Raw genomic sequence first — 26,837 nt, 5'->3', positions numbered from 1 at the left:
TTTTTAGTGTGTGTGTGTGTTCTTGTGCATTTCTGTATGTACATTTAACCTTGTACTTCAATATGCATGCTTGTTTGTTTGTATGTGTATGTATATTTGCATGTGTGTAGATATATCTTATTTATATTTGTGTGCATGTTCTCCCTAAAATGAGTTTACTTTAAATAACATTACATATGCACATGGATTATTACCAATCCAATATGATGTTTCTAGCAGTATTAGCCTACGAAAGAAAAACGAGGACGAAAGTAAATTGGGTGAAATAATAATGAAGATTCTGTAAGGGAAAACTTTTTGATTACTTTTCACTTTCAAGTTACACACGATCTAAAAGCCATTTTCTTCTGAAAGAAAAATAATCACTGTCTTGAACACATGACCAATGCTTAGTAAAACGTTAATTAAGAATAATTATCATTTTCATTTTTCTTGTCACTGAAAAAGTAGACATCATTACCATTTGTGCTGGACAAAGTGGACCCTAGACTACGAGACGAGACACATAAGGCACATCCACGTGGACCAACAACAACGGGAGAGACCAAGCCAGAGTTCCGGAGTAACATTTGTTCTCACGCAAGACAACTTTACTTTTGATTCTTTGAGGCCCAACATTTGTGCCATTCTGAAGAACTCAAAAAAAAGAAAAAATAAATAAATAAAGGTATACAATAATAGCAAACGGATTTAGTAGGACTTTCATCATAAACGACTAATCACTTTCTAGGTTACTTTCATCACTATTTTATATACTCTTTTTTAGTTAATAAATTGATTGGTATGTGGGAAAAACAGTATGCCACACCCATCAAATGAAGATTCATCCTTTTAAGCATAATTAGAACAAAAAAAAATAATAATAAAAAAATAAAAAAATAAAAAGAATTATGATACAAGCAAATCATATCCTTGACCAAAACTCCAACATATCAATAAGCAATCTAAGAAAATCATAATTATCTATACAAAATAAGCCAAAGTAAAAAATGATGATAGCAGGTTAATAATCATTCCAAAAAATAATAATACCGAAAGAAAAACAAATAGATAATATAATCTGCAAGAAGTCAGGCAACTATAAACCAATTATAAATGCAAATGCCTTTCTTGGAAATCACCAGGTATCTATCATGACAACAAACAATTTTGTCACCTTTTCCTCCAAACAAACTTGGCTAAAACTCAATCAAAGCACCTTCTCATGCCACCTAGATCATCCAGACAAGCATTCTCTAACAAGACTGCCAATGAACTTACAATATGAAGTGTTCTTGACACTGCTGTTAACCTGGTAATAATTTGAATCCAAGCTTTTTTTAATAATTAGCACCAAACATTTCCACTTGCAATGGAAGAAATGAAATCACTGCAAATGCAATAAGGCATCAAAGTTATCTAAAAATATACACTATCAAATACAATTAGTGTACACTTCATTATTACATTTCAATGGTTCCTAGTTTGTAACTAGAAGCTAGTACTATCTGTGGTGACATACATGGTTAAAACTAGATGCGGAGATTACATTTCCATAGATGAACAGTCTAGCAATGCAATAATATCCATGATTATTATATAATAGGCAAGGAGAGCTTGAGTACAAGAGTTATTTGCATAAAAGATTTCTACCTCATCTATGGAAATCCCTTAATGCTACATTATGAAGAAATAAAAGGCAAGAAGTTCTACTATATTACAAGTTGCATAGATAACATGTGATGTTCTCTTTTTTTAAAAATAACATAAGGCGACTACATGATTGAACTCATATAGCTACTGTCAATGAAGTGTTGGTTCATTTGACATCAACCAGGACTCCGTTTGTCTAAAAAGAAACTCCTTTACAATCTCATCTAGATGATAAAATTTGAAGCACCTGATGATTTCATGCAATCTTTGGCCTATCTTGCACACAGTCAAGTAGACAGGTCCTGCATCTCTGCCAAATGTCAGCACAATCATTTCTGGTAAATATGTTGATTAATCACTTCTAGAGACAAGGCAATACGATACATATAGAGGATTCTGCACAAGACAGATATTGATACTAGTCTACCTTTCTAGGCTGTACTATTGAAGCGGGTATAATTTACTGCTAAATTATATTGATTGCTCAACCTCCTTATTTAAAGACCACTATACAATATGTATCACTTCCTATACAAAATAATAATACTTGAATATGTATAGACTTGTAGAGTCAATTTGTGGTAACATTCTTCTTCCTATATTTTTACAGAATGCCTTCCATGCCTCTAGGAAACTAGATTACATGTGATCTTGTCCATTTCTATAGTACCATCTATAAATGCACATTCACGTCAACTAAATACTAATCTATCTATCTATAACTATCATACATTGCACTGTCATAAATTCTCAAAATGTACTTCGCAAAAATAGACCATACCCTACTTGGCACAATAATAGGTCAGTAGTCCTGATAAATTTAATGTTGGGAAATGGAAGTATTTAACATTATTATGAAATAAACTTGCGGAATATTTTCCTTGATACTCTCAAAAACCTTATAAATAGAAATGTGGCACTTTTTTTTTGAGAGACAGAAAGAGAGAGACCTGATTTCATCTATACCTAATGTAAGCAAATCTCCAATTATAATGCATTAAACTTTTCTATTTTTGCTTTCATTCAACTTTAAAAATACTAATTAAAAACTATGTAAGAAGTGATCCTTTGTGACAAAATATATATTTATTGAAACTTTTTTTTTAAGACTACATTAGTGAAAAAAGGCTATATGAATATGAAATCTGAAATGAATCCATATATCCATGCAAAATTAGTGGCCAAAAGTAAGTAATTAATACTCAGTTTAACAACATCCTCTTCAAGCAAATTGTAAAATCTGAAATTCCGTTACACCCTCAACAAATTAAATAAGGAAAACATTATACCCAAAGGCATTTCTCCAGAATGTGATATTCAAGGCATGTCAAAAATGACATTAGGTTTAGTTTCCTCTGAGAATTATGGGCATTTACTGTGTGCACATTTTCTCCAATATGGGCAAGATCATGTCGAAGGATGGTCGTTTGCCAGGATCTTCATTCATGCAAATTCGAACCAACTTTGATATGTGTGGAGATATCCCTGGTGGAACACTGACGCGGAGGCCTTCTGTGGCAATCTGGAAATCCAAGGAATGAAGATATATAAAAAATTTGGAATCACATGATATATATATATATATATATATATATATATATATATATATAATATATATATATATATATATATATATATATATATATATATATATATATAAAGAAAAAAAAAAATGGAATCGCAATGTTATCACTGCTTAACCATTATGATGCAGATGACATGACCATCATATAATGAAAAAATTTAGCTCGAGGGGTGGGTGATGTGAACATGTCATTATGGGAATCTAGCTACTGGCCGGGTGACACGAACTTCCCATCATGAGCATTTCAGCTGAAGGCTGGGGTGATGGGAAAGATTCGCCGCGAGTGCACAAATCTCTAAGGGAGGATGATTAGACCTATTTGGCAATTTTGCATCATTCCCATCAATAAACAAGTGCGAAATGTAATGTCCATGAGCCATGACTAGAAGCGCACCAGCTCCATGGAGGATCCCATTTCCACACTCAGCATCATTTTCCTGGCTGCCATGACTGGTGCCACATGTTGTATTACAGAAAATTGGATATTATGCTAAAATGAAAAAAAATTTACACAACTAACAAACTGTTAAATATCTTTATTTTTTCTTGCATTGAGTTGTTGACTACCTAGAGATTTTATGGAGTCTGTGCAAAGAAAACAATCTCTTACCATCTGGATAATGCAAATCAAATTACAAATATGGTAATTGGTAAAAAGCAAATTATGCTTATGTATAAAAAGAGAAAATAATATAGCAAATAGTAGGCCTAGAGTCTTCTTACTACCCACGCAGCAGAGCAGCCGCTCACATAAGCCTAATGCCAAGATTTTTGGCCATGTGATTGCTGTGAAGCAACCAGATATAAGGGGTTAACTGAGGCATTAACTTCAGTTTTTCTCTTTGTTAAAAAAAAATTAAACCTTATGCAAACATGTACCAGCAAGATAAAGTAAAAGAACAGTTTTTGACAGTAGACCACATATATTTCTATAATTCTGATTGGTAATAAACCATAACTGACATATATGGCCAAACCATAAATAATATCAACTTCAAAATAATCAGAAAGCCATTCTGACCCCTGAATGCAGGTGATGTATTATACTTAAAAAGTAATAAAATTTCTGTGAGAGATGCTTGGCCACCAGTGAGATATTTTGATTGGCTCGTGCTAATATCTCACCTACCAACATGGTAGGAAGTGCAAGGGGGAGGGTACAGCTATTTGACCATATAATTGTCCAAAATATAAAAACACATTTCATCACACCACACTATTACATCTAAACCCTCCTTATTAGTTATCACAAGCTATCATAATAATACCTTCATTCCTGCTTCCATTGGCGTAAGATCAGCAAATGGAACCTCACGTGTCGCCATCTCCCAGAGGGTTACTGCAAAGCTCCACATATCTGCTGCCTTCACATTCAGATCTTTTGGTTTCTTCTGCAGAGCTGTTGTATAAAATTTAAAAATATTAACAAGGACAAATATGACAATAACAGCTGCAACAAAAACAACAGGAATGACAATAATAAGTAATGAAACAATGTACAGAGGCAGTTTCTTTGAACCTGAATCAGTAAAAATTTTTTTTTTTTTTTTCCCCCCCTTTTTTTTTTTTTTTTTTTTGCATTTTGGGGAAAAAAAAAAAAAAAAAAAAAAGGGGGGTTGGGGTTTTTGAAAAATTTTAACCCCCCCCCTAGCGGGGCCCAATTTAAAATTTTTTTTGGAAAAAAAAAAAATTTTTTTTTTTCTTTTTTTTGCAAAAAAGGGAAAAAATTTTTCTAAACCCCCTTTTTTTTTTCCCCCCTTTTGGGGATAATGGGCAAAAATTTTCAAATTTTCCCCCCAAAAAAAAAAAAAAAAAAAAAAAAAAAAAAAAAAAAAAAAAAAAAAAAAAAAAAAAAATTGGGTTTTTTGGACTTTGTATAAAAAAAAATTTAAAAGCAAAATCCAGCTCCAAAAACCGGGCAAAAAAGTAAGCCAAAATTTGGGCACTTGAAACCCAACCCGTTTGGGAAGGGAAAAAAGGTTTTTCGTTTAAAAAAAATTAAATTTTTAAAAAAAATTTTAAAGCCATTTAGGAAAAATTTCCTTTTCTTAATAAAATTTGATTCCAACCTATAAACTTCTAATCGGAAATTTGCCCAAAAAATTTTAAATTAACAAAAAGAATTTAAAATTCAAAATCGGAAAAAAAAGGGGGGAAAAAATGGGAAGGGAAGGGGAAAAAAGGGAAAGAAAAATTTTAAATATAAAAAAAAAAAAAAAAAGGGGGAAAAGGGAAAATTTTTTTTGGGGAAGAAAAAAGGGACCCAGGAGGGAGGGGAAAAAAGGGGGGAAAAAAAAAAAAAAAAAAAAAAAAAAATAAAATAAAGAAAAAAAAAAACAGGAAGGAAAAAAAGAAGAAAAAAGAAAAAAGGGGGGAAAATGAAGAAAGGGGGGGGGGAAAGGAAACGGAGGGGGAAAAAAGAAAAAAGGGAAAGGGGGGAAAAAAAGGGGGAAAGGAAAAAAAGGAAAAAAGAAGAAAGAGAAAGAAAAAAGAGGAGGGAAAAAAGGAAAAAAGGGAAGAGGGAGAAAGGGGGAGAAAAGAGGAGGGAAAGGGGGAGGAACGAAGAGGGAAGAAAAAGGGGGAAAGGGGAAAAGAAGAAAAAAGACAAAAACCAAAAACGGGAGAAAGAGGGAAAAAGGAAGAAAAGAGAGGGGAGGAAAAAAAGAAAAAAAAAAGGAAAAAGGAAAAAAAAAAAAAAAAAAAGGGGGAAAAAAAAAAAGAGGAGAAGGGAGGAGGAGAAGGAAGAGAAAGAAAGAAGAAAGAAGAAAAGAGAGAAAAGGGAGGGGAGGGAGAGAGGGGGGAAGGAGAGGAAGAGGGAGAGGAAGAGGGGGAGAGAGGAGGGGGAAGGAGAGAGGAGGAGGAGGAGAGAAGGAGAGAGAGAGAGAGAGGAGAGGAGGGAGAGGAGGAAGAAGGGGGGGGGGGGGGGGGGGAGGGGAGGGAGAGGAGGGAGAGGAGAGAGAGAGAGGGGGAGAAGAGGAGGGGGAAGAGAGGAGAGAGGAGAGAGAGGAGGGGGGAGAGGAGAGAGAGGGGAAGAGAGAGAGAGGGGAGGAGAGAGAGAGGGAGAGAGAGAGAGGGGGAGAGAAGGGGAGAGAGAGAAAGGGAGAGGAGAGGAGGGGGGGAGAGAGAGAGAGAAGAGAGAGAGGAGAGACAGAGAGAGAGAGAGAGAAAAGAGGGGAAGAGGAGAGAAAAAGAGGGGGAGGAGAGAGGGAGAGGAGGAGAGAGAGGAAGAGAAAAGGAGAGAGAGAGAGAGAGGAGAGGAAGAGAGAGAGAGAGAGAGAGGAGGAGAGAGAGAGAGAGAGAGGAAGGGGGGGGAGAGGAGAGGAGGGGGAAGAGAAAAGGGGGGGAAAAGGAGAGAGAGAGGGGAGAGAGGAGAGAGAGGGGGAGGGGAGAGGGGGAGAGGGGGAGGGGGAGAGAGAGAGAGGAGAGAGGGGAGAGGAGGGGAGAGAGAGAGAGAGGGGGAGGGGAAGAGAGGGGGGGAGAGAGAGAGAGGGGGAGAGAGAGGAGGGAGGGAGGCAGGGAGGGAGGGAGAGGAGAGGGAGAGAGGAGAGAGGGGAGAGAGAGAGAGGAGAGTGAGAGAGGAGAGGGAGAAGAGAGAGAGAGAGAGGAGGAGAGGAGAGAAGAGAGAGAGAGAGAGAGGGGGAGGGGAAAGGGAGAAGGAAGAAGAGAGAGAGAGAAATAAATATACACTGAGTTTTCTTGTCTTTCAGTGATAGGTCATTCTTTTGAAAGTATAATTTTTCAGCTAATAAGACATTCTCTATTCTTTTGATTAATTCTGAGATGCAGTCTGTATTTTCTGATAAAAGTAATTGAGTGTCATCTGTATACTACACTACAAAACAACCTGGTGAACTCTCTGATAAATTATTCACGTACATTAAGAACAGAATCGGACCTAGCACGGTCGTGGGATCCCCAAAGGAAAAAATTTTTTTGAGAAAACAAGTTCTTGAGTTTTATCCCCAGGATCTGTTGAAATATAATCAAAACCCCAGAGTGGATCTAGTTTAGTTCATACATTTTTTATAAGGATTGGGGTTATACTGTCAAAAGCTTCAGAAAGATCTAGAAGTAAAAGAAGTTATATTTACTTATTGTCAATATTACTATATAATATATCAGTTACTTTTAGAAGAGTAGTTTCTGTAAAAAGACTTTTTTGAAATCCATGCCAACTATCAGCCAAAAGTCTATTGACTCCAAAAAGGACATTATCTGATTGGTTTCAATTTTCTCTAATATTTTTAGAAAATATTGGCAGTAAAGAGATTGGACAAATAACCAGCTTTGTGTAGAGGAATGATGTGTGGGATTTTCCACAAGTTAGGTTATATGTTAGTAACAGAAGTGTTTACAATAATCATAATATAAAATGCAATAACTGGCAATGAGTCTCTTATGAATCAAAATGAAATCCAATCAGAACCATAGGAATTAGAAACTGTAAAATCTTTTACAGTTAAAATGAAAGTGTTGCAGTCCATGAGATCATGTCTAAAGCTGTTATTGGGACTTTAATTTGAAGTGTAAATTCTTTCATCAGTAGCTTCAGTAATATGTGAGTTTAGATTCACTTGTGACCTTATATAAGCATCTTTGCCAGCCCTTGCATAAACATTATATAAGTATCTTTGCCGACCCTTGCATAAACCTTATATAAGCATCTTTGCCAGCCCTTGCATTAAAAAATTATTAAATTTCTCTGCTCTCTCACATACGTTATCTCTATCACATACATGTTTACAATTACTCTTACCATTAGAAAAAATGTTTTTCAGGTTTTTCCCCTTCCAAATATTTTCTTTTTCTCTGGAATTATTTTTTGTATTTTTTTTTTTTTTTGGTAAGTTTAATTTTTACAAAAGCATAAACCTATTTAAAAAAAGGGAGGAAGAGGAGGGGAGGAAGAGAGAGAGAAGAGGAGAGAGAGAGGAGGAGAGGGGAGGAAAACCCAGAGAGAGAGAGAGGGGAAAAAGGGGGGAGAGGGAGAGGAGAGGGAGAGGGCAGAGGGAGAGGGAGAGGGAGAAAAGGGAGAGGGGGAGAGGGAGAGGGGGGGAGGGGAGAGGGGGGAGAAAACAGAAAGAGGAGACAGAAAAGGGGGGAAGAGAGAGGGGGGAGAAAAAAACAAAAAAAAGAAAGAAAAGAAACAGAGAGAAAAAAAGAAAAGAGAGAAAAAAAGAAAAGGGAGGGAAAAAAAAGAAACAGAGAGAAAAGAAGGAAGAGGAAAAGAAAGAGACAGAGAAAAGAGAGAGAAGAGGAGAGAAAAAGGAAACAGAGAGAGAGAGAAAGAGAGAGAGAGGGAAAAAAGAGAGAGAGAGAACAGAGGAGAGGAAAAAAAAAAAAAAAAAAAAAAAAAAGAGGAGGGGAGGGAGGGGAGAGGAAGGGGGAGAGGAGAGGGGAGAGAAAGAGAGAGAAAGGGGGAGAGAGAGAGAAAAAAGAGGGAAGAAAGGAAAGAGAGAAAAAGGGAGAGAGAGAAAAGGAGAGAGAGGAAAAAAAGGAGAGAGAGAGAAAAGAAAAGAGAGAAAAAAAAAAAAAAAAAAAAAAAAAAAAAAAAAAAAGAGGAGAGAGAAAGAAAGAGAGAGAGAGAGAGAGAGAGAGAGGAGAGAAAGAGAGAAAAGAAGACCCGGGGGAAAGAGAAAGAGAAAAAAAGAGAGAGAAAAAAGAGAGAGAGAGAAGGAAAAAAGGAGAAAGAGAGAGAAAAAAGAGAGAGAAAGAGAGAAAAAGAGAGAGAGAGAAGAGAGAAGGAAAAGGGAGGGGGAAAAGAAGGGGAGAAGAGAGAGAGGAGCAGGGGGGAGAAAGAGAGAAGAGAGAAAAAAAAAAGAGAGAGAGAAAAATAAAGAGAGAGAGAGAAAAAAAAAAAAAAAAAAGAGAGAGGAAAAAAAAAGAGAGAGAGAGAAATAAAAAAAGAGAGAGGAAAAAGAGACAAGAGAGAGAGAGGAGAGAGAGAGAGAGAGAGAGAGAGAGAGAGAGAAGGGAAGAGAGAGAGAAGAGGGGAGAAAAAGAGAGAAAGAGAAAGTAGAGAAAAGAGAGAAAGAGGGGAAAAGAGGGAAAAGAGGAGAAGGAAAGGGAGGGGGGATAAAGAGAAAGAGAAAGAGAGAAAGAGAGAGAGAAAAAAAAAGAGAGAGAGAAAAGAGAAATAAAGAGAGAGGGGAGAGAAATAAAAAGAGAGAGAGAGAAATAAAGAGGAGAGAAAAGAGAGAGGAGAAGGAGAGAAGAAAGAGAGGGGGGAAAAAGAGAGAGAGAGAGGGAAAAAAGAGAGAGAAAAGAGGGGAGAAAGAGAGAAAGAGAAAGAGAAAGAGAGAGAGGAGAGAGAGGGGAGGGGAGAGAGAAGGGGAGAGAGAGAGAAAAGGAGAGAGAAAAAAGAGAGAGAGAAAAAAGAGGAGAGAAAAAAAGAGAGAGAGAGAAGAGAGAAGAGAGAAAAAAAGAGAGAGGAGAGGGGGAAAAAAGAGAGAGGAGAGAAGGGAAAAGAGGGGAGAGAGAGAGAGAGAAGGGGAGAGGAGAGAGGAGAGGAGAGAGAGAAAAAGAAGAGAGAGAGAAAAAGAGAGAGAGAGAAAGAGAGAGAGAAAAAGGGGAAGGGGAGAAAAGAGAGGAGAGAGGAGGGGAAAAGGGAGAGAGAGAGAGAGGAGGGAGGGAAAAAAGGGAGAGAAAAAAAAGAGAGAGAGAAAAGAGAAGAGGAGGGAGGAGGGAAAAGAGAGAAAAGAGAGAGAGGAGAGAGAGAGAGAAAAAAAGAGAGAGAGAGAGAAGGAGTGAGAGGAGAGAGAGAGAGAGACGGGGGGAGAGAGAGAGGAGGGAGGAGAGAGAGAGAAAAGAGGGGAAAAAGAGAGAGAGAGAAAAAAAGAGAGAGAGAGAGAAAAAAAAAGAGAGATAGAAAAAGAGAGAGAGAGAAAAAAAGGAGAGAGAGAGAGAAAAAAAAAAAAGAGGGGAGAGAGAGGAGAGGGGAGAGGAGAGAGAGAGATGAAAGAGAGAGAGAGGACAGAGGAGAGGGGAGAGAAGAAGAAGAGACCCGGGGAGAGAGGAGAGAGAGGGAAAAAGGAAAAAAAAAAAAGAGAAAGAGAGAAATAAAGAGAGAGAGGAAAAAAGAGAAAAAAAGGAGGGGAAAAAAAAGGGAGGAGGGAAAAAAAGGAGAAGAGAGAAAAAAGGAGGGGAGAGAGAGAAATAAAAAAGGAGAGAGAAAAAAAAGAAAAAGAGAGGGAAGAGAGAAGGAAGGGAAAAAAAAAAGAAAAAAAAAAAGGGGGAACAGAGGGGCAAAGGGGAGAGAAAGAGAGAGGGAAAGAGAAAAAAAGAGAAAATTTGAAAAAGAAAAAGGGGAAGGGAGGAAAAGGGGGGGAAGAGGAAAGGAAAAAAAGGGGAAAGGGGAGGGAAAAAGAAAAGAAAGAAAAAAAAGAGATTTGGAAAAAAAAGGGGAAAAATAAAAAAAAAGAAAAAAAGGAAAAAGGGGAAAAAAAAAGGGGGGGAAAATTAAAAGGAAAAAAAAAAAAAAAGAAAAAAATTTTAAAAAAAGAAAGGGAGGGGGGAAAAAAGGAAGAGAAAGGGGAAAAAAAAAGAATAACAACAGCAATAATAAACAACAAAACTCACCATTATATGCTTTGAGGACAAGTACAGATTGGGCACCAGCTTCTCCAAAGAGTGGATGAAAGCCATCCCCCGCGCTATGTCCAGGGCAAACTTGAGAGCCTGTGCCGTGTCCACAACGACTGATGTTTCCTGGTGCAACAGCTGATAGAGAGACCCATTATGGAGATACTGTGTGATGACCACCAAGTTTGGGGGAGAGTTAGAGCAGCCAACAACTGGCAAGACGTTGGGATGTGAGAAGATTCTGAAAGTATGATTTGCCAGCATATAATAAATGAGATTTTTTTTTTTTTCTACTTTCTTCTATCATATTAAACCCAGTTGTGGAGAGGTACCTTACAAACTAAATGTAGCAATAAATGAAAAAGAAATTAACATCACCTATGAGAGCAACATATATGCATTTCAAAATAAGACAATTTCTAAGGTGTACATTATGAAACAAAAACATGTTTCCAGCTTACATCAAGACTCAGCCAATCCTAGGTTTTCTATTGTTACCAGTGCTCATAAGTGGATAAATATGCATAATATGCATCTCACCTCACTTCACCTCATGCTGAACACATTTTACATTAGAAAACTAAATTGAATATTACATTTTAAAAAAATGAGATGGGTATTGAATAAAGGATATTTGTCCTATTTAGTAGAAATGGTGAGTTACTGAGAAAGCATTGTTAGTTAAGATACCAACCTAGAAATTGATATCCAATCATCCCAGAAAGACTTCTAATCATGCTTTAAGTACTGAGAAGCATGTAGTGGATGCCGACCCTTGTATCAAAACATGATTACTGATGGAACTCTTGAGAAATATCCCAGGAGCTGTGCAGAAATGTCTTACACCCTCATTGAAGCTTGCCACCCATTTTCTGATGGTGAACTTTGCTACCTTCAAAAGATCGCTTATTTCCTTTGCCCAACTCTGTCTGTGATATGGTTTCCTTTGGTAAATCCTTATCAGAGGTTACTGTAGTTACAAAAAGGGAAAAGGAAAAGATGGCACAACCATAATAAAAACTGGTCTGAGAGAGATGCAGCACAAAAGGTACAATATAATACATCTGAGATCACAAGAGACAAGTCTGGGATTGGCTAAGTCTTGAGGTAAACCATTTATGTATGACTTCACGAAACCATGAGGATATTATCAAATATCAAGATCGTAATAAGATTAAAATTTCCACAGACAAATTATGTGACCACTTCTTAGACACTGCAGCAACCTTCAAAGCTTAAAGAAAGCACTGTACCTTAGCCTCGGGAACTCCTCATTGAAATCACGGCACACTCGAGGAGAGCATTCCCTCAGAGCCAGAATTTTGGCAACAATTTCATTCCCTTGCCACTTCCCACGCCACATCTCTCCAGAAGGGCTTATAGCAATCTTGGTGTGAAGCGACAGTTCATTGATATTAATGCCTTTGTGCCTGGAGAGGGTAGGGTCACCTGCAAAGAATAATGATGGAAGGCAATCCAAAGACTCCATTTTTCATGATAACTGTTTCATATATCAAAAGACAAAAGAGTTTACTTGTCTAATCGGTTTCTCTGTAGCACTCTAATTAACCAAACTTGGACATCTCGAAGTCAAGAGCCCATTTATGCAACAATTATTTTACTTGATACATAAATTATTTGATAAAGACTTTACTTACGGCTACGAGTCTTCAGGCCAAGCCAGCTCTGATCTTTGAAGGCAACCTTCTCAAGGTTTTGGCCACAATCAACTGCCAAGCCTGTTGAAACACACACACAAATTATTCTCCTTATTGTCATTACTATTGTCATCATTACCATTATCATTAATACTATTATTATCACTATTATAATTGTTATAACTATACTACTACTACTACTAAAATAATAATAATAATAATAACAACAATAATAACAACAAATATATATCAATAACCTAATTAACACAATCAAATCAAACTATAAATAAAAAAGTATGTGTTTTCAAAAGCATCAACATCAAACCTAACAATATCAAAGAAGTTCAATCTCTAGTCTAAATTCCACTTACTGTGAAGCTTCTTTGCCATGGCTCCTTTGCACTTATCCAGTGGAACCTCCCCATACTTGTTGGCAATGGACACTGATGCCCCAGCCTGTACAAGGTCCTCAGCAATCAACTGATAACCCCAGAAGCAGGCATAGTGTAGTGGGGTGTTTCCATGCTCATTGATGAAGTTAACATCTGCCTTGTGTCTTATCAGCTGGAAGGTATGAAGCCATTTTAAAAGTTGGGAAACCATTAGATATCACTGAGAGTAGAATAAACTAAACATACATATATTACATGTGTGTGTGAGTGTGAGTGTGAATGTGAGTGTGAGTGTGAGTGTGAGTGTGAGTGTGAGTGTGAGTGTGGAGAGAGAGAGAGAGAGTGGGTGTGTGTGTGTGTGTGTGGTGTGTGTGTGTGTGTGTGTGTGTGTGTGTGTGTGTGTGTGTGTGTGTGTGTGTGTGTGTGTGTGTGTGTGTGTGTGTGTGTGTGTGTGTGATATTATGATAGTGTATTATAAGATATATATATAAATATATAATAATATATAATATAATATATAATAATATATATATAATATATATATAGATATATATATATATATAAATATATATATATATAATAGATATATATATAGAATATATATGTAATGATATGTATATATTAAAATAATATATAATATATATATAAATATGATATATATATATTATATATATTATAATATATATATTATAATGATTTATATATTTATAATATATAATATATATATAATGTAATATATAATAATAATATATTATAGTATATATATGAGATGATATATATATATATATATATAGATATATATAATATATAATATATATAATATTAATATATATATAATTATATAGTATATAATATATAATATATATATATATAATATATATATCACATATATCACATATATATATATATATATATATATATATATATATATATATATATAATTATATATATACATATAAAAATAACCCAAGACTTACAAAGCTGACAATGTCCCTATGCCCGTGAGCAGCCGCCAGATGGATCGGATGGTCATCACCGAGGTTTGTGGCATTAATCCGAGCACCTCTGGTTATCAGCATCTCCACAATACCCAAGTGACCCTCCTTGGCTGCCCAGTGCAAGAGTGAGAAGCCATGGTCATCTCTGTTGAAAGTTGAAAAGAATACTTGATTTCAAAATATAGCGACATGGTGGGGTTTGGGAGCAAAGCCTCCAAGTAGAGAAGTTTTTTTGCTTCAAAAAGGCAATGTTCGTAGATTTCCAAAAAGGTTAATGGTCAAATAACTATGCTAGTCATATAGCATTATGATGAAGTACTGTGGGGAAAAGGGAAAATTCTTTATTGATTACGATAAGTGGAGAGAAAAAGAGGTTGAAGAAAAGAAGGAAAAGGAAAAGGGATGAAAAGACCATGCAAAATTAGTTGAGGTGAGGGCCGAGATCCAAGGCAGGGGTCAATCCCTACGTTGTGCCTCAATCTCCGTCTCCTAAGCCCCCCACAACAACAACAAGCAAGGGATTGGGGGAACAGAAGCGAGAAGCCATGGCCATCTCTGTTCAATTCTGAAAATGCAATTCTTCAGAAGTAAAGAATATAGGAAAACAATCCCTAAACATGATAAAATTGCAGTATCAAATATTATTATCTTAACAGCTGTTTCTTTGACAAAAAAAAAACTGGCAACACTCAGTAAGTCCTTGTGCAGGATGTCCAGAGTGGTAGGAAACATTTATAGCACCTTTAAAAAAGATTTCATGATGCACATTGCCATACAGAAATAGAGTGAATACATAGGAGTAGATATGGAACAGATATAGATCACAGTTTGACTTGGTACTAATTCCATTGCATTGATTAACCACATGCCACCGGGGAAAATGCTGTGCTCATTTGTGTGTGTGTGTGTGTGTGTGTGTGTGTGTGTGTGTGTGTGTGTGTGTGTGTGTGTGTGTGTGTGTGTGTGTGTGTGTGTGTGTGTGTGTGTGTGTGTGTGTGTGTGTGTGTGTGTGTGTGTGTGTGTGTGTGTGTGTGTGTGTGTGTGAAATGTCTTTGCACATAGATGGCTCTGCTAATGCTTAGCCACAAAGGCGTCACTTAGTAGACCTTACCTAATTCCTCCTTTTCTTGAATTGGCTGGAAAAATGTATTTTTTAATAATGCTATGAATATCAATGGTGTTATTCTTATTATAAACATTATAATGACTATAATGTAATAAATATTAGTTATAGCAAAATTAAGATAATGTAAAATATTTTCTTAAAGCAAGGAAAAGGGTGAACAGGCAAGATAAGCAGTACTCGTAATTGGCTCATTCGTGACTTGGTACATGTACAGCCATCTATGTGTAAAAACAATTAATAAAGTAAACTCACAGTGGGCATGGCATGAGCATACATGCCATGCCCATCAGCAATGGATTAAATAACAGAACCAATAAAATTTATGGTATTTGTTAAATTACCATTATTGTTGAATAATAGAGGCAGTTTGTGTTTATATGTTTCTTTGTTTAAAAGATTCACAAAATGGCAACACATTGCATAAGAGAATACATCTGAATCTTGTAAATGATGTCCTATGATAGCATGGGCTCCCACCCACAAAGGCTCTGGGCCTAAAATGCAAGCCCAGTCTAGGTGGGCAGCTTTTTATGGATTTCTCATAAATATGGAGATTGTTTAGACTTCTCAGATTGTATGCAGATGTTAAACTGCTACATAGATTGGATTATATAATATGCATTAAAAACCTGCAAATATATAACACAAATATCAAAAGTGAAATATTAAACGCTAATCAGGTTTTCTAGTTTCTTTTCACATATATCTAAATGACATGACAGCTATAATCTGTTTCTCAGTATAATATAAGGAAAATATGTTCAATTTCACTGTATCCTGCATTCCAGTGCATACTAATATCTTCATATCACTTCCTTTTAATCACTACAACAAGCTCTTACCCTTGGTTCATATCATGTTCAGTGTCGTCTAGCCATAGTCGCACTTGTACAGTGTTGCCTTCACGGCACCAGTGGAAGATATCCTCCATGACTCAAAGCTGCAAAGACAAAATAATAAAAGCCTTCAGAGGTGTGGTTCTAATTGCAGTACTACAAAAAAAAGTTTGAATTAATACTGATATAGTTTGTAGGTTTGATACTTTTTGCAAATCTGCAATATTTGTCATATTCTATGACCCTTCTAAATGATGAATATATGGTGTTTCATATGGCCTTGATCTAGCTGGATTGGAAGCCATATAACAAAAATTTACTTCTTCCCACTACACTACTTTCGTAACAAAAGAAGTCCTACACGCAAAATTCAAGCAATAACTTCATTAATTTTGTATCAAAGAAAATAGAAATATAATCCCTTTCATGGTGTATCATTACTGCTAATGTTACACTTTAGTATGATTAACCCATTGGATTCAGGTGTGGGGAAATGTCTTGTCATGGAAATATTTGGCTGAGGACAGGGGTGATAGAAAACTCTAGCCACGGGAAACTATTCTCAAGCAGTAGGTGATGGGGACATCTCGCTATGACTGCACAAAGCTTTTGGAGGGGACTGACTCCCTCGACTTTCAGTTAAGGGCCTCCAGTGATATTTCTATTGGTATGTGAGGGTGGAGTGTACAGTCCAAGACCATAACTGGAAGAGCCAGTTATGGCTCCAAGGAGGACTATATGTCCATGCACAGAAACCTATTCCTGCCTGCCATTACTTATGGATAGTTTATACAACCAGGAGAGATAATATGGAGTATGTTCAGTAAAAAAAAGTTTATTATGCTCTTCATATAGAATAACAAATGACAAATACAGACCCCAGAAAATGGCAATGCAGCAAATATGTCTCTAGAATGAGAGTTTATAGCAGTGCAAAGAAAAAAACAAGGAGTTTTGAAATGAAACAAGTCCTCCCCATTGGACTCGCCTATAACCCACACACCTAGAAGAATCACCACCAAATGAAGCCCAAGGTGACAGGGACATCTCGCTATGACTGCACAAAGCTTTTGGAGGGGACTGGCTCCCTAGGCTTTCAGTTAAGGGCCTCCAGTGATATTTCTATTGGGTATGTGAGGGTGGAGTGTACGGTCCAAGAGCCATAACTGGAAGAGCCAGTTATGGCTCCAAGGAGGACTAAATGTCCATGCACAGAAACCTATTCCTGCCTGCCATTACTTAAAGCTAAGGATGTGTTACAGGAAAGTGAATTATACAAAAAAAAATAATAATAATAATAATAATAATAATAATAATAATAATAATAATAATAATAATAATAATAATAACACAAAAAGGAAAATGTTACTTTTTGTTACTCCTTATGGATAGTTTATACTACCAGGAGATATAATATGGAGTATGCTCAATAAAAAAAATATATATTATGCTCTTGATATAGAATAACAAAAGAAACACAGATCCCAGAAAATGGCAACACAGCAAAAATGTGTCTCTAGAATGAGAGTTCACAGCACTGCAAAGAGAAGACAAGGAGTCTTGATATGAAACAAGTACTCGTATTGGCCAGGCCTACATGCCACACCTAGGAGAATCACCACTAGATGAAGCCTAGGGCAGAATTTTCATCCCAGTCCCAAAGCAAGTCACCTGGATTCAACAGGTTAATACCATTACAGCTTCCCAATCAAGTTAATGCTATTATCATTGTTGTTTTCAGGGCTGAAATTAGGCCAGCAGATGCCCTAATCAATTCAACTCAGTCAGCCCTTCCAGTGGTCATTCAGGTGTCACAATGTGATGCACAAACAATACAAAAAGTCCTCTAGTAAAATACCATTCATATAGCTCCCTGTCTTTAGTTAACCACATTAGAAACATATTTCAAATACAAATGGCTTCTATATATATAATGCAAGGGTTACAGCACAGATGTGTAGCTCAACAATAAAAGTATAACTAAAAACCAAAATAATGAATAAACAATATTTTTTACTGTTGCTGCATAGTGGCAAAACACTACTGTTTCTTTGGACTGGAAGAGTCCTGCTTATATACAATATGAATATTGGCCAACTACTTGATGGTAAGCTTTCTAAACTACCCATATTTTGCACCAATGAAAACATGAAAAATATGTATTCTGACTGTATAGCTGTACACGAAAAAACACTTGTCAAAAGCCAGATATTTACATGGTAAAACTTTTATAATATATAACAAAAAAAAAAAAAAATTAATATGAGATTATGCCTTCCTAGCTCCAGAGCCTAAATAGAGCAATCAGGTAAATAAGAAATATCACAACAAACTATAATCAACAATGATGCATGATCCAAGCAATGACCACAAGGAAAAATGTCATGCCTACAGTGCGACATTTGGAACTGCCTCCAGTTTTCAAATACATCTCTTGCTTTATTTACGATCAAGAACTCAACATTCTAAAATACAGAAGCAAAATATATTTCCATCAATGCCCATGATATAATGGAACTGTAAGCAAGAGCAGTAAAACGAGAAAAAGTTATCATAGTTCAAACAGTACATCTGACAATTATGGGTCTTGCCTGATAAGAGCCACTATGAACTATGGTGCTAATTAAGATTATGCTTATAGGGTTGGGATTATACTTTCTCTTTGTATATAGCTGTCAGATTAATTTTTCTAACATATCTATTCATAAATGGCTTGAGACAATGGAAAGAAAAAAAATAAACAACTGTCCACTTATTCTCTGGACATTTACTGAAATATCTTGGAATGTTCTTGACAAAATTAGGGCAAAAGTAAAGTAGATATATGAAACATGCACACACGCGCGCGCGCGCACACACACACACACACACACACACACACACACACACACACACCACACACACACACACACACACACACACACACACACATGCACACACACAGAGCCTTAGAATAAAAGGAGCATAAGCTAAACAATTGCTTGACAACACTAGATCTATTTCCTGATTCAAATACCACATTAACCCTAATACATCTATATGAAATGCTACAAATGGACTGTGAACAAATTGAAGGCCAAATTCCTTTGAATCACAGTCAAAACTATTAGAAAAAAAACTTTATTTTTCAATTGTTCTTATTTACTTCATTAACCTGTTGATTCTGGTCTACACATGGACCAGAATCCAGGCATTAGGCTTATGGTATGTAAGCCATTTTGCAAGGTCTAAATATGGCATTTGTTATGCTGTATCAAGATGATAATAGACTCTTTTCATTTAGAAGATTCTAATTTCTCACACTAAGTAGTCTAAAACTATAAACGAAAAATATAAGTAACTGTGTTATATGTCTTTTTTTCGTATGTCTATTCATAAACAGGATCCTCCCTGGAACAGCAGTCTTCCAGCTATGGCTAACGAATGGTAAATTCCACTCTTGTTTACCAGTGGAAACAATGAAAGAGCATTCTTAAATACCCACTGAGTCTAATCTTCCTCCATGAATTCTGTGCACTCAAGACAATTCATTACCGTCACCCTGGCTCTTAGCTAAATTTTTCAATGACAACATATCCAATGGGTTAATCAAATAGCTTTCAGTTTACAACAATTGTCTAAGAAGATAAATGTCAGGGAAGTTATCAATTTAGCAATTCCATGCATTTTTAACTTGTTCCAAATGTTTCCTATGAAGGTATACTTCATAAGCATATTCAACCTTACATATATCCAACCTAACCTTATTAAGTATTGCCTAGTCTAAATCAATTTAATCTCTAACTTTAACAAACCTAATTCACACTGATCATCCATGTACACATCCTTCACTCATGGCAATTTTAGTATAGTTTGTATGACAGCCATATGGTGTAAGGTTTACTTTACCTATAATGAACAGATTGACAGAAAATAAGACACTTATCTATGGCATTTCCTTTGCAAGTTATAATAAGAAAGTTATGCAACATGTAATACTTTGGTATACATTTACAGGAAAATCAATGACATATCAGAAACAGAAAAACTACACTCACTGATACATAATATAATCTATACAGACTAACAATAACATCAGAAATGAAGAAACTTTGGTTACAGCAAATGTTGTGTGAAGACTATGTCCACAGCAACTGGGTGGGGGTCCAAGTGAAGAGCCCCTGTTAGGGAAATATGGCAATTGGGTGGGGATCTGGGGGGATGGCTCCCATGTTAGGGAGGTCTTTGGTTCATACAGCAATGTTTGTGGATCCCCAGGAGTAACTGGAGTCATTGGGGTGTGGTTTCCTTTGTAAACAAGTACCAATACTTTCACTTATATTGTTAGCAATGGAGAAAAACAAAAAATTCAGGCCTATTGACAGAAACAAGGAATAATCATTACAAAGTAGGACGGCTGTGTGGAGTTGAAGAAATACCATAATTTTTGCTGCCTATGAATTTGGAAGTAAATATTTGTTTATATTTTAAACCTGTCTTGCATTCAATAGCAGCATTAAAAAGGACTAAATAATGTATAGAGCAACAAGGCCCTTAGTAGACTAATTTTTCAATATAGTTCACCACTGATAAAGAAACACATCACTTAGAATTTAACACCACAGATACAAGTACATGCACAAGTGGATAAAAAAAAATCCTAAATCTGAGAATAAATTTTCAGTGAAGAGTATTTACAGCTGAATTATTTATACATCTAAACAATTCCAAAGGATTTAGGAATTATTGATGAAAATTTGGGATAATAATTTTTAACATAATAATACTCTTGGTACTCCATATACATCTTAGACCTCTTATGAACATTAGTTCACAAGAGGACCGCAGCAGCTAGCAAGCAACAGTGATCAGAAGGGTGTCTGCCTTATTTATCTAGACTAGGGAAATAAGGCAATTGGCAAAAGGTCCTTTTTTTAGTTCATACAATGAGCTTTGGGTTTTTTCATACATTTCAGATAGGGTTCATTCATTTGCTTGTTAAGAGTTGGGGACTTTCAGTGAGGTGCAGCCCTGTTGTAAATTTTTACCCTCATATCTTTGTAAACAAACCCTATGTGCTGTGTCATTTACAACCTCCTGAAAGTATAGCATACATACTGATATTACCAATCTGCGGCACTTTGTAACCCAATCGTCCAAAAGTGAAAGCAAGTTCACATAGTTTATCTACTAATGATGAAAAGTCAAAATAAATGGTGTAAATACCACTTTTAGTATTTATTTTCTAACTTGCAAAAAAATATTCCATATTCACTTTCATTGATATTCTGGGTAATTTCTTACTGGAATATCCATGTGTTTGTATCAAATCCTGTAAAAGTTACTGTACACATGAGGTTAATAAAGATACATTAGGTCAATAATACAAACTTTAGCAAACAGTTAAATTCCTTATTGTATATCTATGTTATAAAAAAAAAAAATCTTCCATAATAGTTCTACTATTTACTATTTGATAGCAATCAGTCAGATGCACTTGGTATAGCAAAGCTAAGGAAATAACTTTCCAGATTTTAAAACTCAAACTAGAACCTGCTTTAAACCAAATCTAAAGTTTAAAAAATTTTAAAGCAGAGATAAATATGAGTCAATGTGTTTCCCCCAGTGATAACATAACCTTTAAAGCAGCAGATGGCACAAATAACACCTGAGTGCCTCCTCCCTTGGCTCTCGCTCCTTCAGCAGGGGAGTTACCTGCTTATCTCACCAAGCACAGATTATGTGGAAATCCCCTACAACCGGCCGAGTAACTACTTGCAATTGTACTTTTTGGTGTTTACCTTTGGCCCAGTGTAAACAGCTCGACTGGCACCCTCGCCACTGCCACCGACAGGACCTTCTCTCCTAAAAATAGCCAGCCAAATACTCCCACCTACATTTCGCTCACGCCCTGAACTCAACGAACGGACTTTCCCCCTCGTCACGCCCTCCCTTCGCACCTTCCTCACCTAGAAAGCAACCTAATCTAATGGGCACGCACCTCTCTGCCCCCTTGCAAGGGTTGCATGACGTGTTCCCCCAAGAATACCCGAGAAACTCACCATCTGGCGCTGAGCTGACAGCCTCTCTCGGGCACACCTACGCACGCACTCCCGTCCGCGGTAAGCATTGGAACCGCCGGGAGCATCGCGGGCGTGCGGGCGTGCGGGCGTAGGGGGGTCGAGGGGTTCTCTGAGGTTTATTGGGAGGGGGCGTTCTGGTGGACAGGGGGGAGATCTTTTATTCATTTCAGTGGAGATGGTGGGTGGTGGTGATGAGAGGGAGGTTGGAAGCAATCTGGGGTGTGATTTGCCCTTTCTTTTTTATATGATTTATTTGGCCTTTCAGGTGACCATAGGGAAGCTTTTTTCATGCCTCTAGCTACTGTCGAGTTTTTTAAGAGAGACATTTTTGATCGAGTAATTAGGGTGTCGGCGAACACGCCCCGGGTGGGTGCAGCACTAGCACCAATTACATTCGATCTGTTGAACTATCTGCACAACCTATTTGCAATGCCATAGCACGTCACCTGGTATTATAATCTGTTCCACTGTGTACGATGGCCACTTTTAAAAGATTTAGTACCTTAAAATCGAAGGGTTTTATAAAGTGAAGTGGCATCGCGGACAGGATATGTCACATCCAGTCACTCTGTTCTGGGAATATGTAACATTACAAAGGGTGTGGCACCACTACAGGGTTACTCTTTTCAGCTCTTCCGAAGAAATATTGGAATATCTACAATCAAGTATTTTTAATTTACTTTATCTTGTGAAAGATGTAAAAGTAAGGGGTTAAAAGCCATGTTCATTTATTGGCGTGGCGAATAGAGGAAAAAAGTTAAAGATTAACATTGAATTAAAACAATCCAATTCTTATCTATAACCATCTAAAACACCCACTCATTCAATAAAACGATATGATAATAACCAAAAAACAAATCACTCCAAGAAATAAAGATCTCATGTCTATTTGTATAAACACGCTTGTAAAAACTACATACTTTAGTTCACGTGTCAGAGGCTTTCGGTCTGAATCATATGTTTAGAAGGTCAATAGACTGGCATTAGAGGCAATCTTTTAATAATGTATTGGAAAAGGTGCCATTACAATACATGAGACTTTTTTGGGCAGTTGTATCTAATAAGTGTAGCATTACGGTTAAGAATTTACTGCTTTAATCCACGAGCTTGGAATTATAATGATATTATTGCTGCAAATTGATATGCGTAAAGAGAGAAAAGTTTTAGTATATTCATTTTCTGCTAATTGCTGTTCGTGATTATCGGTAGCATTCAACAACCTTTATTTTTATTATTATTATTATTATTGTTATTGTTGTTGATATCATTTTATTATTTTATTATCTTTATTATTATTATTATAATTATTATTATTATTATTATTATTATTATTATTATTATTATTATTATTATTATTATCATTGTTTCGTTCTTCTTGTTCGAATTTTTATTGTTATTATTATTTTAATTACTTTTATTATCACTATCATTATCATTATTATATTATATATTATTATTATTATTATGATTATTATTATTATCATCATCATCATTATTATCCTTATTATATTATGGTAACAGTAATAGCAGTAATAATAATAATAATGGTAATAATAATAATGATGACATTAATAGCAATAACAATGATAATAATATACTACCTTAATAATAATATAGTAATTAATATAATAATAATAATAATATTGTATATATGATATTATATATATATGATGATATATGAATGATATATATATATAAATATAATTACTAATAGTATGATGTAGTAATAATAAAATAACAATAACAATAAAATTAACATATAATAAATATAATATAATTATTATATATTATATATTATTAATATAACGATAATTATATATATATTATAATGATAATAATAATAATAATAATAATAAGTAACAATAATAATAAATAAAATGATAATAATAATAATTAAGCAAGTAAGAGAAAAATTTTTATAAAAAATAAACAGTATAATAATAATGATAATAATATATGATGATGATGATGATAATAATAATAATAATAATAATAATAATACTAATAATAATAATTATAATAATAATAATAAGTTATACATTAATCAAATAATAATAATAATAATAATAATAATAATAATAATAATAATAATAATCAGAATAATAATAGTAGTAGTAGTAGCAGTAATAACAATAATAATAATAAGAAGAAGAAGAAGAGGAAGAAATTTTTAAAATTAACAATAGTAATAATAATGATAATGATGATGATGATGATGATGATGATGATGATGATGATGATGATGATGATGATGATGATGATGATGATGATGATGATGATGATAATGATAATAATAATAATAATATTAATAATAATAATAATATCAATGATGATGATAATAATGATAATGATATTAATAATGATAATAATAATAATAATAATGATAATAATGATAATAATGATAATAATAATAATAATGATAATAATAATAATAATAATAATAATAAAAAAAAAAATAATAATAATAATAATAATAATAATCATTATTGTTATTATCATTATCATTATTATTATTATTATTATTATTATTATTATTATTATTATTATTATCATTATTAAATCAGCGCGCGTGCTCACCAATCACCACATGCGAGTGCGTGGGTGCATCCATGCACACACACATCGCCCACGCGCGTATGTGAGCACGCGCGCTGATATTATGATGATGATGATGATGATGATGATGATGATGATGATGATGATGATGATGATGATGATGATGATGATGATGATGATGATGATGATGATGATGATGATAATGATAATGATAATGATAATGATAATAGATATATATAATAATAATAATAATAATAATAATATATTATTATATAATAATATTATTATTAATATATTATTATATAATAATTATAATATAATATAATTATATATAATAATAATATAATTAATAATGAAAATAATATAATAATACATAATAACTAATATAATAATATATATATAATAATTGTAATAATAATAGCAATAATAACATAATAGATAATGAATATAATATAATAAAAAAACATAATAATAATAAAAATAATAATAATAAATAATATATAATAAAGAATAATAGAGAGAAGAATAATCGAAAAAAGATATGAAATAATGAATAAAATAAGATAGAAAAAAAATAATTGGACGTAAATAATAGTAACAATAATCATAACATAATGTAAATTAAGATATAAATGATACGTTATACTACTACAAACATATAATAACACCAACAATAAAGATATCTACTATATAACGAATACATATATAATAAAAATAAAAAAAAAAAAACAAAAAAATATAACATAAGATGTAAAAAGATGAGATACGAAGAATACGATGAAATGTACATGATGAATAAAGGTAAATAAAATAACGTTGATTGCATATCCCCAGGCTTGGGAACGTACAACGTTACGAAAACATGACTTCTTATCAGTTTGGCAATGTGGATTTCCGTTTGATTTTCACCCCCTTTTGCATTGCTGTACGATTGCGTTATGAAGAGATACGCGGCTATTGCGAAATCGCACAGAATTATCGTGCTGGTAACATTAATGATATCAGAATAACGATGATGGTGAAGATGGCTTGACTATTTGATGACAGTGATGGTAATGATGGTAGTAATGAAAAAAAAATGATAAAGCTGATAATGATAGCATCACTGATAATGAGGAAAATAATTATAATAGTATTAATGATAATGATGATAGTAATAGACGTAAGAATGATGATGGTAATAACAATAATGATTATAATAACAATTATGATAATAATGAATAATGATAATGATGATAATAGTGATAATACTGATTTTACTGATAATGATATTAATGATAAAAACAGTAATACTGATAATGATGATAATAATGATCACCATCATCATCATTTGGCCCGCCCCAGGATAGAGTGGAAGGGCGCCGCCTGCCGGGACACCTGTAGTTCAAGCAAAGGACCAGGAACTCGCCAGCGCAGGTACCAGTCACCCCAGGATGCTATGGAAGGGCGCCGCCTGCCTGGGCGCCCGCAGATCCAGTCAACTCCAGGAGCTCGTCAGCGCAGGTATCAGCCGCCCTGAGATGCCGAAGAGGACGCCGCCTGCCCGGACGCCTGCAGATCCAGACGAAGATTACAAGGACGTGAGGACGAGCATGCAGCTGAGAAGGACCTGGACGAGATCTGGGAGGACGTGCGGACGAGGACGCCGCCGAGTTAGGCCTGGACGAGGACTACGAGGAAGTCTGTGCGAATACGAAGTCAAGGAGGACCTGTGCGAGACCTTCAAGGACGTGTCGACGTCGAGGACGAATAGATTACACTAAGGACCAGGAAGAAGAGTACAACAGGAACGAGCAGCCACAAAGATGCACCAAATACAATACACACAAGAACGAGATGACTAGCAAATGAGGACCAGCCAAACTTGGGTCACCCTTGAAGCCAATCTAAGGCGCCTCGAGGGCGAGGTGTTAGTAGGTGGCCGAGCAATATGGAATATGGAGGGTCATTAACAGACGGAACCGGTGACTTCACCTCGCTCCCCCCATATTTCCTGCAGCTGGCCCTATATTTCCTGCAGTTGCTCCACTATTCCTTCCCGCCACATGTTTGGTGGACGCTCACTGCTTGTGCCCGAGGATGACCCAGTTTTACTCAGTTCGTGCCCAGTGCCCGACGTGATATGGTTGGTCCAGCCTACGCCCTAAGGCCGGATGCGCGACCACGTGCTCAGCGCTTACCCTAAAACATCGTCTCGTGTGTTCCCCTCACTGTGTTGTACTCTTCCTCAATAAAGAGTCAAGCCGTCATAACAACTATAACTACCCGTTAGCCATTGTACTAGGGTTCTGAGCCCGTTGTACTCTCCTCTGTTGTTAAGGCAGATAACTATGTCATCTACAAACAGCTTACACCATTGCGCCCGATCTTTTAAATCCTCAGAAAGAACATCTATAATAAGATCGAAAAGG

The 26,837-nt window shown here is 35.3% G+C and overlaps 1 protein-coding gene across 1 annotated transcript; it reads right to left on the bottom strand.

Moving 5' to 3' along the window:
- On the bottom strand, nucleotides 1-22,052 carry LOC119578071 (integrin-linked protein kinase homolog pat-4-like). The gene is made up of 11 exons (XM_037925791.1): nucleotides 21,850-22,052; nucleotides 15,815-15,912; nucleotides 13,826-13,991; nucleotides 12,828-13,020; nucleotides 12,457-12,537; nucleotides 12,052-12,247; nucleotides 10,792-11,039; nucleotides 7,373-7,432; nucleotides 5,242-5,264; nucleotides 4,486-4,629; nucleotides 1-3,154 (listed from the first exon to the last, which is right to left on the bottom strand). Exons 2-11 carry the CDS (start codon nucleotides 15,901-15,903, stop codon nucleotides 3,005-3,007), a joined length of 1,350 nt encoding a protein of 449 aa, XP_037781719.1. The 5' UTR covers nucleotides 15,904-15,912; nucleotides 21,850-22,052; the 3' UTR covers nucleotides 1-3,004.
- Nucleotides 22,053-26,837: the final 4,785 nt, after the last annotated feature.

This window comes from Penaeus monodon, chromosome 10, assembly GCF_015228065.2.
Source record: "Penaeus monodon isolate SGIC_2016 chromosome 10, NSTDA_Pmon_1, whole genome shotgun sequence".
In the NCBI taxonomy this organism is placed as follows: Eukaryota; Metazoa; Arthropoda; class Malacostraca; order Decapoda; family Penaeidae; genus Penaeus; species Penaeus monodon.
The sequence above is the reverse complement of the archived record's forward strand: the minus strand, read 5'-3'. Positions and strand labels throughout refer to the sequence as shown.